The following is an 11,395-nucleotide window of genomic DNA, read 5'->3' on the forward strand; positions in this document are numbered from 1 at the left end:
GAGAAATGGGGCAAGAACTGTACCTTGTGGTGTCCCCACCACTACAGATCACAGTATCAGACACACAGTCCCAGGCTCTCGGTTTGTGAGGTAGTCTAATATCCAGTTGAACATGTGATGGTCCACTCCAACAAGGTTCAGTATGTCCCTCAGTAGCCCTGGCTGAATGCCAGCCCTTGCCCTCCTCCTGGATTTCCCACGCTCAGGAAAAAGGCAGAGGAAGAAGGACTGCCCCAGGCCTGCCCCCTGGCAAATAGGAAGGCCTAGGAGGAGTCTGCGGAAACCCGGGAAATGGGCGGGCCCAGTTGCGGCCTAGTTCCCGGCTTAAGTCAGGGACTAAGGTAGAGTCGTGGCTGGCGGAAGTGAACTACCGGCATGGATGCTGGCCGTTGACTTCCAGACGGCCCAAGGAGGCCTAATAAAAGGTAACGGGGGATACATGGACCCCCCCAAGAAACAACAGCAGCCACCCCCGAACAGAAGCTACTCGGGCAGCGGCAATGAAAGCCCCAGTAACGGCAGAGAAAAGGGGGCTTATTCACTAAAGAGCCCCCCTTCCCATATAAGAACAGCCCACCATGGCCCCAGGAGGAGAGGGGAGGGAGGCTGTAAACACAGGAGCCCCAGAGGAAGCCCAAAGGAAGTGGGAGAGCAGGGGGAGGTTAGAGGAATTGTTCTATACTCACCTATCTGGCATCTTCAGTGTCGCCCTCTTGGTGGACCTCACACATGGAAGTGGGATCACCGGCCTTCCAGCCATCGATGTGGATGTGTCGAAGTGTCTGTGAGAGGGTATAGCCCAGAGGCGGAGCAGACAGCTTTTCATTCTCCTAGTGGCCAGGCCTATACCCCCATGGTGCTGTGTACCCCAGTGAAATAAATAAAAGGATTTTGTCAGGGCTGCGGAATTAGTAGGCAGACACATCTAATTAATCATACAAACAATAATAATTAATCAATAATTTAGTTTAAGATAATTGATTTTATTTTAAAGCTGGGAGCTGGAATCAGTAACTTTTTTAAAAAAAAAAATTTAATGTTCTAGGACTTTTTGCACAATGTACAAAGTTTCTTTTTTCGCAGTACCATATTCAAAAAATCGTGAACTTTTTCTTTGTTCATATAATCAATAATGTTTATTTTTTATTGCCGTTCTTTTTGGGGCAAATACCACTTTTTGATCAAGTTGTATTAGGTACGCTTAACAAAAATTAAAATTAATAGCTAAAGGAGTATTCCCATGAACATAACCATTTTTAAATTTGTAGATAATCAAAAGTTAAGCATTTTTCCAAACATAAGTAATTAAATATTTTGCAGAATTTAAAACATTTTCTCTCTTGTGGTGACAGTTTTGTTGTCTTGATTGGTTGCCAAGGGTTAACCGTCACCCCAGGTCAACAACAAAACATGCTCCTGCAGCAGCTAGGAGTACACAGGAAGTTTGACAGTATAAAGAGGCTAACTCAGAGACCACACCTGCTGTCAACACCTCAGGCTGGAACAGAGCCCACCGCTCCTAGCCTAGTGTAGGGCTGACAGTTCAGGATTTATAGGCACTACCTACAGAGCAGATAGAGGCTAAAGAAACCCCACACAGAGGCCTAGTCTGAACACCTGCCTGGATACTGGAGCCTAGCCCTGAACTACTGTCATTAGCAAACTTCAGTCAAAGTGTGAGCGCCGGGCGGGCGTCGGCTCACACTATTTAAAGGCAAGTCCCCGCCCAATAGGGGCGGTGGTCATGACCTCACCGCTCATGCTCAATAGGGAAGAAATGGCACTTAGCTTGTGAGCGGCTCCAAAAAGTCTGAACATGCTCAGTAGGCCGAAAACTGGACTTACACTCCAGACACCTCACTACCCGAGGCCGACGGCAAGAGTTAGATTGACCCGCAGGTGGCGCTGTGCGCAGAGAGAGAACCCTGCGGGACCCAATCCTAACACCAAGTATCTTCTGATACATGTAGTGTCCCAATAAGGACATCAGAGATGGGTTCCTGACAAATCCCAGACCGTACAAAGTTTCTGCATTCATAGTCGTATCCATTGACAACCGATCAAGACAACAGATGTCACCACTAAGATGGCTAGAGAAAATCTTTAAAACTCTGCAGAGTTTTTAACTACTTATATTTGCAAACATTTTAAAATTTTAATTAATCTACAACTATAGATAAGATAATGTTCATGAGAATACCCCTTTAACCACTTCAGTACCAGGCCATTTGTGGTCCAGGAACAGACGTGCAGTTTTGAGGGCTGTAACATTTTTATTATTAACATTTGCAGCCTGCCAGAGGGCTGCAACACTTTGGTTGGAAGGATGACCTTATGCCTTCATGCAAAATTATCTGTATCAATAGGACTTTTTTTTTTTGTTCAATTGGTAAAATTTATTTGGTAGGGGTACTCTAAGGAAATAGTTTTTTCCCCAGAGGTACCCTTCATCCAAAAAGGTTGAGAAACACTGCTCTACAATGAAGGGAGCAGGCAGAAACCCCCTGGGAAGACATGTTGCTGGCACTGGTTGTAATCTCCCTAAAAGCTGTGGCAAGAAGAGTACACAGCATAATACAACAATTATACGCTAACAATTATTGGCTAATAAAGTGTTAACTATTCCTCGATTCACGAGTCCTATTAATTTTGTGCGCACATTGTCTAAAGTCTTCCTCCATTTTCTGTAAGATATACTAGTGCATCTCAATAAATTAGAATATAAAAAAAATTATTGTTTAGTAATTCAATTGAAAAAGTGAAACACATTATATTGAGTCATTGCAAACAGAGTGAACTTCTTCAAGTGTGTATGTTAATGTTAATGATTATGGCTTACAGCCAAGGAAAACCCAAAAGTCATCTCAGAAAATTAGAATATTGAAGACCAACTGTAAAAAAAAATAAATAAAAAATTAACCCAGAAATGTTGGCCCAATGAAATGTATGTACAGTAAATGCCCTCAATACTTGGCCGGGGCTGCTTTTGCATGACTGACTGCATCAATGCAGCAATGTGGTGTTATGGAAGCCCAGCTCATACGATAGCAGCCTTCAGCTCGTCTGCGTCTATGGCGTTAAGGTCAGGCGAGTTTGCTGGCCAATCCAGCGCAGTGATACTGTGGTTATTAAACCAGATATTCATACTTTTGGCTGTGTGGACAGGTGCAAGTCCTATTGGAAAATGAAATTTCCATCTTCATGCTTGAGGGAAGCATGAAGTGCTGTAGATTTTCCTGGTAGACGGCTGCGCTGATTTAGGTCTTGATAAAACAGTGGACCGACACCAGGAGATGACATGGTTCCCCAAACCATCCACTGATTGTGGAAACTTCACACTTAGACCTCAAGAAACTTAGGATTGTGTGCAGCCTCTCCTCTCTTCCTCCAGACTTTGGGACCTTGATTTCCAAATGTAATGCAAAATTTACTTTCACCTGAAATGACCTTTAACCACTGAGCAACAGTCTATAACTTTCTGATAATATTCTAATTTATTGAGATGCACTAGTACATTATTAAAGATATGACATCACTGTTGGCAGAAGGGACAACTTTGCCGGCCTCCTTAAAGGGCTTCAGAATGCAAAACACTTCACTCATTAGTCTCAAATGGAAAGTTTCCAAACACCACATTGTCCCTATAGTTTGCTGCAATCATTGATCCACTGTTGTTCATACAGTCACTCCAGAAATGTGAAATCTCAGTTGGAGTTGGAACAGTACATATAAGGTAGTGCAAGGACAGGACATTTTGTTGCTGCAAGAACAGGTCTGTCACCAGAACCAGCATTAACTCATCCTCACTGATAGAATCATCTCAATCAATGTCTTCTCCTTGTAAATTGGTGCCTGTATTGCTGAGATATTTCGGTTTTTGTCAATATGCATAAGAGCTTTTTGGAGCAATGACGACATTGCATGTTTGGAGCAACAGCAACATTGCTCCAAAGAGCTTATTTGAATATTAACAAAACAACATCTCAGCACCAGAGCTAACGATTAGAGCTAACACTATAGCTAACACTATAGGTTAAGGGTCATCTGAAACGTATCTTTTAGTTTCTGTTAACAGATGAAGCCACAATATTTGTACCACTCTTTCTGGCAATACTCTCCCATTGTAGTTGGCAGGGAATAATTCAGTGGGATACTGCATGGCAATGCTTCACCCGATGCCCATGAGATGGGGGGGAATGGTAGAGGAAGCAATGGTTATCCCTGAGGGAGGTGGCGGCAAGAACCATTGACAGGACCCAGAGGAGACTGATGGACCCCATCTGGTGTTGGAACTGGGCCTGCAGAAATTGGGTGGTTGAATCCATATTAGCACCTGGCCTTGTAGTGTTTGTGGACTCTTGCTACTGTAGCACTAACCATTGACCTGTGAGCCATGAAAGCCAATTAAAAAAAACAAAAAAACAAAACACACTCCAAAAAACCCTTGACAATTGTAAAAATATTTATTTACATACAACGTAACAATATCTCTTGTGAGCAGAGTATTAACAACCTGATAACCAGTGCTTACCTGCTTAGAATTAAGGATTATTACATCAAGAATTGGAGTGTGAGGTTTAGAATTCATTGGAAGAGTTTACCAGCTGCAGAAATCCTAATGTAAAGTTTCTTGATAACAGTGGACAAAATATCAGTCCTGGTGACAAAGTATGTACTGCAGTTGCAATAACCATATACTTGCTTAAACAGATAAAAGCACAATTTAGAAATCTGTAATGGGATTTGCATTGCATCTTAGTTTTCAGAACTAAACAAATTCCTATACTGAAATTCTGTGTAAAGATTTTGCAGCTGGAGCAAATCTATACTAATACAAAAATACCTATCCTCACAAAGATAACTGTGAGGATACACTGTACATATGAAGTTTTTCATGCAATGTATCCAAATATAATAAAATTTCCATTTCGAGTAAGGAGGTACAATCGAGTTGTAGACTTGGTAGATGTGCAACAACCAATACAACTGAATGTTCCATTTATTTTTAAAAACATATTCAAACACAGTAACCATGTAAACTGTAGATCGAGAACGTGTGTGCAAGGCTGAACAGCCTGCACAGCTCCTGAACAAATCTTTTTACTTAGAAGAATGGGGAGGGAGAGAAAAAGCAGCAAAGAGACACGCAAAAGGAAAAAAAAAAAAAATTAAAAACATTTGATGTTTAAAATAACTGCTCTTTGGCATTGGGGTATGGGAGGATGTAGTAGACAATGAAACGAGAAAAGTAGTGACCAAATACTGAAACAGTTCCTTTTTAGATTTAAGGCACAAAAGAAAAAGTCCACGGAAAGGTATAAAAAGGAAAATAACTACAAGAAAAGACATCGGCTTGTTAATTACTTGTCACAAGCAATTGTTCGGTGTCAAGTCCCCAGCCAGTGGGGATTAAATACAAGGTTTGCCTTTATGAACGAATAAACCACAAAACACTGGATTTCCTCTGTAATACTTGTCATTTCAACAGCTACAAGTTTCCAGGTATCAAAGCAAGACATTCCAATTCATTCTAAATGATATAACCAATTCATCTCCTCTGTCAGTAGTTCCTCTTGCACAGCTTTCATAATAGCCGCTAGTCTTTCCACATTTCAGTCAAGAGATTTGGTTTTTGGCCAACCGATATGAAAACCTTCAGTATTAGTGTAGTCAGGGAAACCAATTCAAATCAATTCACATTCTGCAAAAAATTGGTCTTAACAAAAAGACATTTCAAATGTTCTTGGCAGAAATGCAAGCTAATTTGTGAAAATATGCAAGTGCTGTACATGGTCTCCATTATGAAAACCCAGTAGTTCATCTAAAATAGATTTCATGCAGGAGATCTTTTGTAATAAAAAAAGAAAAAACAAAAAAAAAAAAAAAAACACCTTGAGCGGAAGCTTTCTACCACTTCCTAACTGCTTTGAGTGGAGATAACATCTGTTGACTGTGGATCACAAAAAGGTCCAAAGCGCCCATAAATGTCCTTTGCCCGAACAGCAAAGTAGTATTTGCTACCAGAAACAAATTGTGTAAGAGTACATGCCATTGGAAGAGGTAGCGCTTTTACTTCCCCAATTTTTTTCCATTGTGATGAAGATGTTGCAGTTGGGTCTTCATGATAAGCATATAAATGGTAGCTATCTACAATGGCACAGGTACGGTCTACCTCCAGCACACTCCAAGATAGAACAATTCCATTTTGGCTTTGTACTCTGGCTAATTTCAGGTGAGGCTTTTGTGGAGGAGATGTTGAGGCAGCTTCAGGAGGAAGGCGCTGAGGTTGAGGGGCTTCAGGAAGTGGTGCTGGATGAATTGGTCTTGCAGGTTCCTAGAGGGAATACAAATTTGTGTAAGTAACTTTCGTTATTTTAAAAAGGGTTTTTATTTAAATAAATGTGATGTTCTATATGTGATAGATAACACTGGTCAACAAATTTTCAAAAGTTGTTTGTTTCTGAAATGAAATGAGTCATTCCCTAATGATTTTTATGTGCTGAATTCAAATATCACAAGGAAAACTGTCAATTGGCTCTAGTTTCTATGATATCGAAGTGTTCTCATTTTACTGTTTTGTGAATTGTATAGAATAGGATACATATTTATTACTTCTGCAATAATAGAGCTGCAAGTTTACTGTTCTTAACATTTTGGAAATATATTCTTAGGAAACTTAGTTCTATCTAAAATCAACTATAATTTATAGTCATATCTAAGAATTTTTTACAAATGAAGTATGTTTATTGAACTTTGGAACGTAGATCCTTATTGAATTGCTATTCGGCTCCTTTACACACGTCTCTTGTATTCAGACATGGGATTGTCTCTGATAATTGTCCAGCAGTAGTCTGCAAGCATTGATGGGTTCCATTTACCCTGATATCTCTTTTCCATAGTCGCAATTTCCTGATGAAATCGTTCACCATGTTCATCGCTCCACAGTTTGGTGCAAAGAAGTCTAGATGAGAGTGTAAGAAATGAATCTTTAAAGTCATGTTACATCCCAGGTTTTTATATGCCTTCAGGAGATTTTCAACCAACTCTTCATAATTATTTGCTTTGGTGTTTCCCAAGAAATTAGTCACGACTAACTTGAATGCTTCCCATGCAGTCGTTTCTTTGCCACGCGGCAAATGGTAAAACTCGTCATCTTGAAGAAGCATACGAATCTGAGGACCAATAAAGACTCCTGCTTTTATCTTCGCTTCACTCAACCTTGGAAACTTACAGAGGAGATATTTGAATGCCTCTTCATTTCTATCCATTGCCTTTACAAAATTCTTCATAAGACCAAGCTTGATATGTAAAGGAGGCAACAGAATCTTTCCTGCTTGAACAAGTGCTGGATGCATAACATTTTTAGTCCCTGGCTGCAGTGACTTTCTGAGTGGCCAGTCTCTTTTCTTGTAGTGTTCTGATCTTGCACGACTGTCCCACTCACATAGGAAGCAGCAGTACTTGGTGTCTCCTCCCTGTAGACCAAACACTAGCGCTACCACCTTCAAGTCACCACAGAGGCACCGCAGATGTTGATCATAGTTTATGCATCTCAAGAGCTCTTTCATGTTGTTATAGGTTTCCTTCATGTGAACAGCATAACCAATTGGAACTGATGGTAGTGCAATGCCATTGTGAAGTAAGACAGCTTTAAGACTTAGCTTTGATGAATCGATAAATAGCCTCCCTCTCATCGGGGTTATAGCTGATTTTGAGAGCATCCATTAAACCACAAACGTTATTGCATACAACAAGATCACTCTCCATGAAGAAGAATTGGACAAGAGATTGTTGACGGTTCCTAAAGAAAGAAATTCGAACATCATCTGCCAACAGATTCCACTGTTGGAAGTCTGGAACCTAAGAGCTCGGCCTTACTCTTGGGCATGTCTAGATCTCTAACAAGATCGTTACGTTCACTTTGCGATATAAGGTGCAGTTCAGTGGAGAGTGATGCAGGAAAGTCTGGATCTGACGAGGTAGATGGTTCATGACAAACTCCTTCTTCTTCCTCGTCAGAGGAATCGAGCGAGAATGTTTCTGGAGCATTTGGAACTGACAATTCTTCAGAATGAGCTACTGGGCGTATCGCAGATGGAATATTCGGATACTGTAAAGTCCACTTCTTTCTTTTTGAAATTCCTTTCCCAATTGGAGGCACCATACAGAAGTAGCAATTGTTGCATACAATAACTATATTCCAACAAATATGCCAGTGGATGATGCAATACTGATGATGCCAACTTTTCTCAGTATTGTATTACAGGTTGTCAGAAATATAAAGTGCACGTCTATATCATTAAAAGTAAAGCCAATTTTAAAATTTTAGCATCAATTTCAATCTCAGCACCCCAAAATTAGTTAAGAACAACTGGTTTGATGCCCGAAACATTTTGGCTGTTAACCAGTGTAATTTAAGATTGTTGCAGGCCCTACTGCCTGCATTTTTGCTAGCAGCCATATTGAGTACTACAGCAGCTGTCTGATTCAATCCATGTAGTACCCAATGGCTGCTATAAAAAGTACAGTGTGTGAACAGTGGCGATATCTGAAAGATGGTTGGAAATGAATTTTTATACAGTTAATTGCTTTTACAACGATTAATATTCTCTTAGAAGAACCTAGCTTAGGATAGCAGAGGCAAAATGTCCTAAATGTGTGAAGAGAAGGTCACCACTATCACTGTTTCTGGACAAGAAATGTACCGTATTTTTTTGACTATAAGATGCACTGGACCATAAGACGCAATAAGGTTTTAGTGGAGGAAAATAGGAAAAAAAAAATTTTTGAAGCAAAAAATTTGTTACATATTTAATAACATAATATTTCACCAATGTAAACCGAACTCAACAGCAGCATTAACAACCATTATTAGGGACGTATGGAAACTCCTCTAATCATCAGGGAACCCCAAGAATTCTTCGTCACTACTGTCCACATTCATGAAGCTCAGTTCCTCAGGATCACTAGTATCGCTGTCTTCACTAGTATCGCTGTCTTCATAGAGGAGGTCATCTTCTGAGCCATCTAATGCATTACTGATGCCACATTTTTTGAAGGCCTTCACAACAGTTTCATCTTTAACTGACTCCCATGAGGTTTTCACCCACTCACAAACTTGGATGATAGTGGGCCTCTTCATTCGTCCAGTTGGTGTTAGATCAGGATTTCCAGCAGTCATCCATTTGTTCCACTCTTCTCTCATGAAAACTTTAAATGGTTTGTTGATGGAAACGTCCAAAGGTTGCAACTGTCTGGTAAGTCCCCCAGGTATTACAGCTAGATGGGTTTTCTCCTCTTTGAATCTCTTTTTTGTGGCTTCAGTGATGTGTGCCCGAAACTGGTCAAGCACTAATAGTGCAGGTTTTCTCTCAAGTCCTCCAGGACGTTTGGACCACACTTTTTCAATCCATATTTTCATGCCATTTTCGTCCATCCATCCTTTGTCGTGAACATCCACTACAACTCCTCTTGGGATTGCCTCTTTTGGCATGTTTTTTTGCTTAAAAATTAGCATTGGTGGTAGTTTGGTGCCATCTGCACAGCAGGACAACACAACTGTGTAATGTGTCTTCTCATGCCCTGAGGTTTTAACAGTTATGGTTTTGGCACCTTTCTCATCAACAGTCTTGTTTGAAGGGACATCAAAAGTTAACAGGACCTCATCCATGTTCCCAATCTGGCTGATCTCAAATTTATTTTTCTTCCTCGCATCCAGTACAAACTTATGAAACGAAACGATCTTTGATTCATATTCTACTGGCATTTTTTGTGAAATCCTTGTTTTAGTGCCCATAGCAAGGCCACTTCTCTTCATAAATCTGTAACACCATGATGGTGATCCAGTGAAGTCTTCAATACCTTTCTCTGCAGCAAGACGTTTGGCTTCATATATGATCATTTTTGCAGCTACTGAAAAGCCATTGCTCCTGTGGCGTGTGATCCACTCTTTCATATTCACTTCTAACTGTGGCCATTTTGCAGCATGCCCACGTAAGCATTGTTTCGTTTTGTCCGTTTTTTGCAGCTCATCTTCCTGTTTTCTCCAATCCCTTATCATTTTTTCAGTTGGAGGTGGCCCAAAGCGTCTCTCTGCTGCTCTGTTCCCATGCTCTTTGGCGTACTTCACCACTTCAAGTTTAAAAGGGATTTTATATGAATTCCTTTTCTGCTTTGACATCTCTCCACTATCTGCTATCGTATCTTTCTGCAACAAAATACAGCAATGACGGAACTATCAGCACCGTTTCCTGTTTAGTTATGGGGCACTGTAGATGATGTACTGCTAGGGTATGTTCACACGGAATTTTTTGCAGGTGGATTTTGACACGGAATCAACCTCAAAATCCGCTTGCAAAAAGGCCTCCCATTCATTGAAATAGGAGTCCTTTTTTTCAGCTAGCAGGAAAAAGAAGCAACTTGCCCTATCTTCCCACAGATTCCATTTTGATGGGTGGGTTGATGTAGGTATATAATGTAGGTATTACTAGATTTTTGATGTGTGTATAATTTGTAAGCATGGACAGGTACTTACTTGTGGGGGTCGATGATGAACTGTGAGCTGTGGTCCAGTAGAGCCCATAGACATCCCATTATTTACTACGTATGCAGTGTTTTGTGGCATTCGAACAGGGACTCCTAAATATTCAAAAAAAAAAAAAAAAAAAAAAATAAAAAAGCAATGTTTACTCAAGCTTATTCTTTGACATAAACTGGGGGTTTATCTAGGGTGCATGTGCCTTACGTCTACAAAATTCAACAAAAATATTGGCACAAATAAAAACAGAATGGTTGGACAGTACAACAATAATAAATATCGGAAAATGGGAACATGAAAAAAGTTGCAACGGCATCAAGAGAATTACTAATATCTAATGTAATTAAAAATACATGAAAATTAAGTTTTTGGTTAATATTCTGATCTGTTAGCAATGAGCTTGTTTCATATATAGCATTTGAAAGCAGTGTTCTATACAGAGAATACACCGTATCCCAAATACTAAATATACTTCTATCAAGATTAGAGATGAGCGAACACTATTCGAAACTGCCGTTTCGAATAGCACACTCACATACAAATGAATGGAAGCAGCCGGCACGCAGACTTTGCCGGCCGCTTAACACCCCCCCCCCCCCCTCCCGCGTGCCGGCTATGTCCATTCATTTCTATGGGAGCGTGCTATTCGAAACGGCTGTTTCGAATAGTGTTCGCTCATCTCTAATCAAGATATATCTATCTCTCTATCTACACTCACCTGCCACTTTACTAGGTACACCATGCTAGTAACGGGTTGGACCCCCTTTTGCCTTCAGAACTGCCTCAATTCTTCATGGCATAGATTCAACAAGGTGCTGGAAGCATTCCTCAGAGATTTTGGTCCATATTGACATGATG

The 11,395-nt window shown here is 40.4% G+C and overlaps 1 protein-coding gene across 2 annotated transcripts in view; it reads right to left on the reverse strand.

The window, feature by feature from the left end:
- Nucleotides 1–4,444: 4,444 nt before the first annotated feature.
- ATF7IP (activating transcription factor 7 interacting protein) overlaps nucleotides 4,445–11,395 on the reverse strand; it is a 46,093-nt gene continuing 39,142 nt past the window's right edge. For both annotated transcript variants that reach the window (XM_075286327.1, XM_075286328.1), the window contains exons 15-16: nucleotides 10,535–10,638; nucleotides 4,445–6,334 (exon numbers count right to left, since the gene is read on the reverse strand). In XM_075286327.1, coding sequence (XP_075142428.1) covers nucleotides 5,918–6,334; nucleotides 10,535–10,638 — 521 coding nt within the window. In that variant the 3' untranslated portion in view covers nucleotides 4,445–5,917. The remainder of the gene's footprint in view (nucleotides 6,335–10,534; nucleotides 10,639–11,395) is intronic.

The sequence above is a fragment of the Leptodactylus fuscus genome, chromosome 9, assembly GCF_031893055.1.
Source record: "Leptodactylus fuscus isolate aLepFus1 chromosome 9, aLepFus1.hap2, whole genome shotgun sequence".
In the NCBI taxonomy this organism is placed as follows: Eukaryota; Metazoa; Chordata; class Amphibia; order Anura; family Leptodactylidae; genus Leptodactylus; species Leptodactylus fuscus.